We start from the raw sequence: 3293 nt of genomic DNA on the forward strand, positions 1-3293 counted from the left end.
TTTTGTTTTGTTAAAAATAAAGTTATTTTCGTTCAGTTCAGTTCAGTTCCTTCTCAGTCTCTATCGTCTTCTTTGAGTCCGGTTTATCCTTCTTTTCTTTATATGTAGTTTTTCCTTTTTACTTTTCCTTATCCTATAGGAAGGAAAGTAATGTAATCGGGTCAAATTTTCGATGGTCAGTTTTTAGTGCCAAAACACGTTTTGAGGTCCCTAGAGCCTAAATCCAAAGTTTCAGCCATTGGTCCGTGTGTGTGTCTGTCTGTAAACAAAATATCTCGAGAACGGTAAAAGCTAGAGACTTAAAATTTGGTATGTAGTTCACAAATGTGACAAGGATGCAAAACAATTGGTTGAGATGGTTGCTGCGCTTGGCGGTATTTTGACCGCTTTTGGACAGATTTCGACCGTTTTTTGGAGGTTTTCAGCTACAGCGACAAAACGGTTAGAGATATTGTAAAAGTTAGGGTAAAAGAACACTCAAATAAGCATCATTCAATAGAATAAGGAAAGTCGTGTGATGTTCACACCAGATTTTTGTAAGGTGTAATAAAAACTATTTTGCAAATACGAATAGCTAGGGAGGATGGTGCCTATTGTAATAACAGTCCCGTTTGCACTCGCTAATAAGGTAATGAGAGATGTGATAAATGTACCTAGCCACTGACATATTGCACGTGCTACCAGGTAAATAAATGGTCTGTAGAGTCTGTAGTATAGGTATTTACTTTCAGCTATTAGCTCTTGTATACTTGGATTTGTTGTTTTTGTTTCAATAGTTTGGTATGCAATTTACTTGGTTTATCTGAGATCCTGATGAACTATTTCTTTCATCTCAGTTATTTCTTTTATCAGATCTGAGACAGAAATTTATAGGTAATTTGATTTATTGCCGTATTCCGAATGAGTAGGCTTGCCAAATATCCAAAATGTCGATTCGGGACGCGAATCCGCGAACATAATTGCCAAATCCGCGAACATAATCGCAAAATCCGCGAACAAAATCGCCAAATCCGCGAAAATAATCGCGAAATCCGCGAAAATAATCGCGAAATCCGCGAAAATAATCGCGAAATCCGCGAAAATAATCGCGAAATCCGCGAAAATAATCGCGAAATCCGCGAAAATAATCGCGAAATCCGCGAAAATAATCGCGAAATCCGCGAAAATAATCGCGAAATCCGCGAAAATAATCGCGAAATCCGCGAAAATAATCGCGAAATCCGCGAAAATAATCGCGAAATCCGCGAAAATAATCGCGAAATCCGCGAAAATAATCGCGAAATCCGCGAAAATAATCGCGAAATCCGCGAAAATAATCGCGAAATCCGCGAAAATAATCGCGAAATCCGCGGCACTTCGGTTTTTACTTACTAAGAAACTAGGCAAATAGAAATTAATTTAAGTTATGTAGCTTACCTGAGTTACTACATAGGATCCTTTCCAACTGAGCAGAGGTTTGTGGAACAGTGAGAACTGAAGTCGTAGCTTGCCCATATCATCTGCCACTCTGAAGCTATCTGCCAGGGTAGTCACCCAATTCACAACTTCTTCATTAGCATAGGTGATCAATCCTTGTCCAAAGTGATGTTTGCCATCCAATACAAAGTTAAGTACACCTCGAATAGAATTTTCAGTAAGAAGAGTCTCCTCGTCCAAATGAACAACCCAGTCTGATCCAGATAAGATATTCACATTGTCTTCTAGGCAGTACTGTAGAGCTCTAGCTTTAAATAAAGCCCCACTCTTTGTTTTGTAAGACTTGGGTACTACAACTTCTCGTATCCTCCTGTGAATAGGTAGACCCACTGGTTTATCTGTAACAACTTCTATGATGTAGTTTTCCAAGCCTGCTTCATTACATCTTGCCATGTTGCGAGCCACATTATCCTTCACCAACTGAGCATAATCTCCTCTTGTAACAATCCTTATACAAATGAATGGTGCCAGGAGAGGTGAACCTTTCAACACTACTTTATCAGGGAAAGCATTGTAGAAAACTAACCCAGCAAAGTTGAACAGCACTTGTGGCAGAGGCAGAAATGTTAGATATCTTAAAATATACAAAATACTACATCCAAAAAATCCATACCGAACCCAAGGGTCAAATGTAGACTCTGGTGTTAGTTTAACACCTCCAGTGAAGAGCTCAAACACAACGATAACAGTGAACAAGAGGAGGCAGTGTAGCAAGTGTTTGGAGCGACTGCTTAACATGGTGGATGCCAATCCTTTTCAACATACAGATCTCAACATTGAACACTATGATACCAGGGGAAATCCAAGAAGGATTAGATGCATCTTTTGGTTTGATTTTGAAACATAATTGTAGAGGTTGGAACTTCACTGGGATATCCAGAAACTAAAAATCACAGCACTGATAAAATTATTTTTTGTTAACTCTAAAATCTAGATGTTATAGGTATCTAGGAACATTAGTAATTAAAACTGAAACCACTTGGTGGATTAGACAAACTGACTTGTAGTGGTAAAGGTTGATTCTTCTGTCTACATAGGCGCTATTACTATCATTATTATGTATTCCTAGTGAAAAACAAACTTCAAGCTAACTAAAATGATTCTCTGGCTTGACTACTTGACTTTTCATCCACTTCTGTTACCAACTTACATCGAACTTTGCCACTTTTGATTCAATTTTAACAAACAAGTTTGACACAGAAACGATTTAACCTATTACCGAGTTGATATTGGATTACAGGAAATTTAGCTCAAGGAGGTTAATCATAAATTAAGTTATTAAGAAGGTAGGGAGAATATATACTTGATTTTAACTTTATATTTACACACAGAAATAAAATAAAACCGATTAAAATTCTTCCGAACTCACATAAAACAATCAACCGCCCATCAAAATAGCATAGCGAGCTAGAAAGAAGGGCGTCTCGCGACTATTTTCATCCAACGACGAGGACAAGAAAAAGAAGAAAATGGATTGACGAGAGACGCAAAACAAAATGGTGTATGAGAACATGGCCACCTTCCCCTACTTTGAATAGTGTGCATAATTTTTTATCGATACTGTGCATAATTTTTAGGCACCCTGTTCATGTGTACCGAAAATAATTTTCTTCATTTTTACTTTTTTTTTTTAAACTTAGTACCTACTTAGGTACCTACTTGAAAAAAATCTGACCATCGAAAATTTGACCCGATTACATTACTTTCCTTCCTACTTCCTATAGGATAAGGAAAGTAAAAAATCACTCTGAGGCTTGGGTGTAGGCGTAAATAGCCCTAAAAGACGGGTTTCCAAATCTACTTCCTCGTGTGTACAA

At 37.6% G+C, this 3293-nt stretch overlaps 1 protein-coding gene across 1 annotated transcript; it reads right to left on the reverse strand.

Annotated features, from left to right (window-relative positions):
• Window positions 1-1398: 1398 nt before the first annotated feature.
• Window positions 1399-2948, reverse strand: LOC103512480 (beta-1,4-mannosyltransferase egh-like). The gene has a single exon (XM_008477241.2). It carries the CDS (start codon window positions 2212-2214, stop codon window positions 1399-1401), a length of 816 nt encoding a protein of 271 aa, XP_008475463.1. The 5' UTR covers window positions 2215-2948.
• Between the last annotated feature and the right edge of the window lie 345 nt (window positions 2949-3293).

This window comes from Diaphorina citri, unplaced genomic scaffold (assembly GCF_000475195.1).
Source record: "Diaphorina citri unplaced genomic scaffold, Diaci psyllid genome assembly version 1.1 scaffold843, whole genome shotgun sequence".
Classification (NCBI taxonomy): Eukaryota; Metazoa; Arthropoda; class Insecta; order Hemiptera; family Psyllidae; genus Diaphorina; species Diaphorina citri.

Bases quoted from the DNA above. Each gene is read 5' to 3' on its own strand.
- LOC103512480 (XM_008477241.2), bottom strand. From the start codon at position 2,214: ATGTTAAGCAGTCGCTCCAAACACTTGCTACACTGCCTCCTCTTGTTC.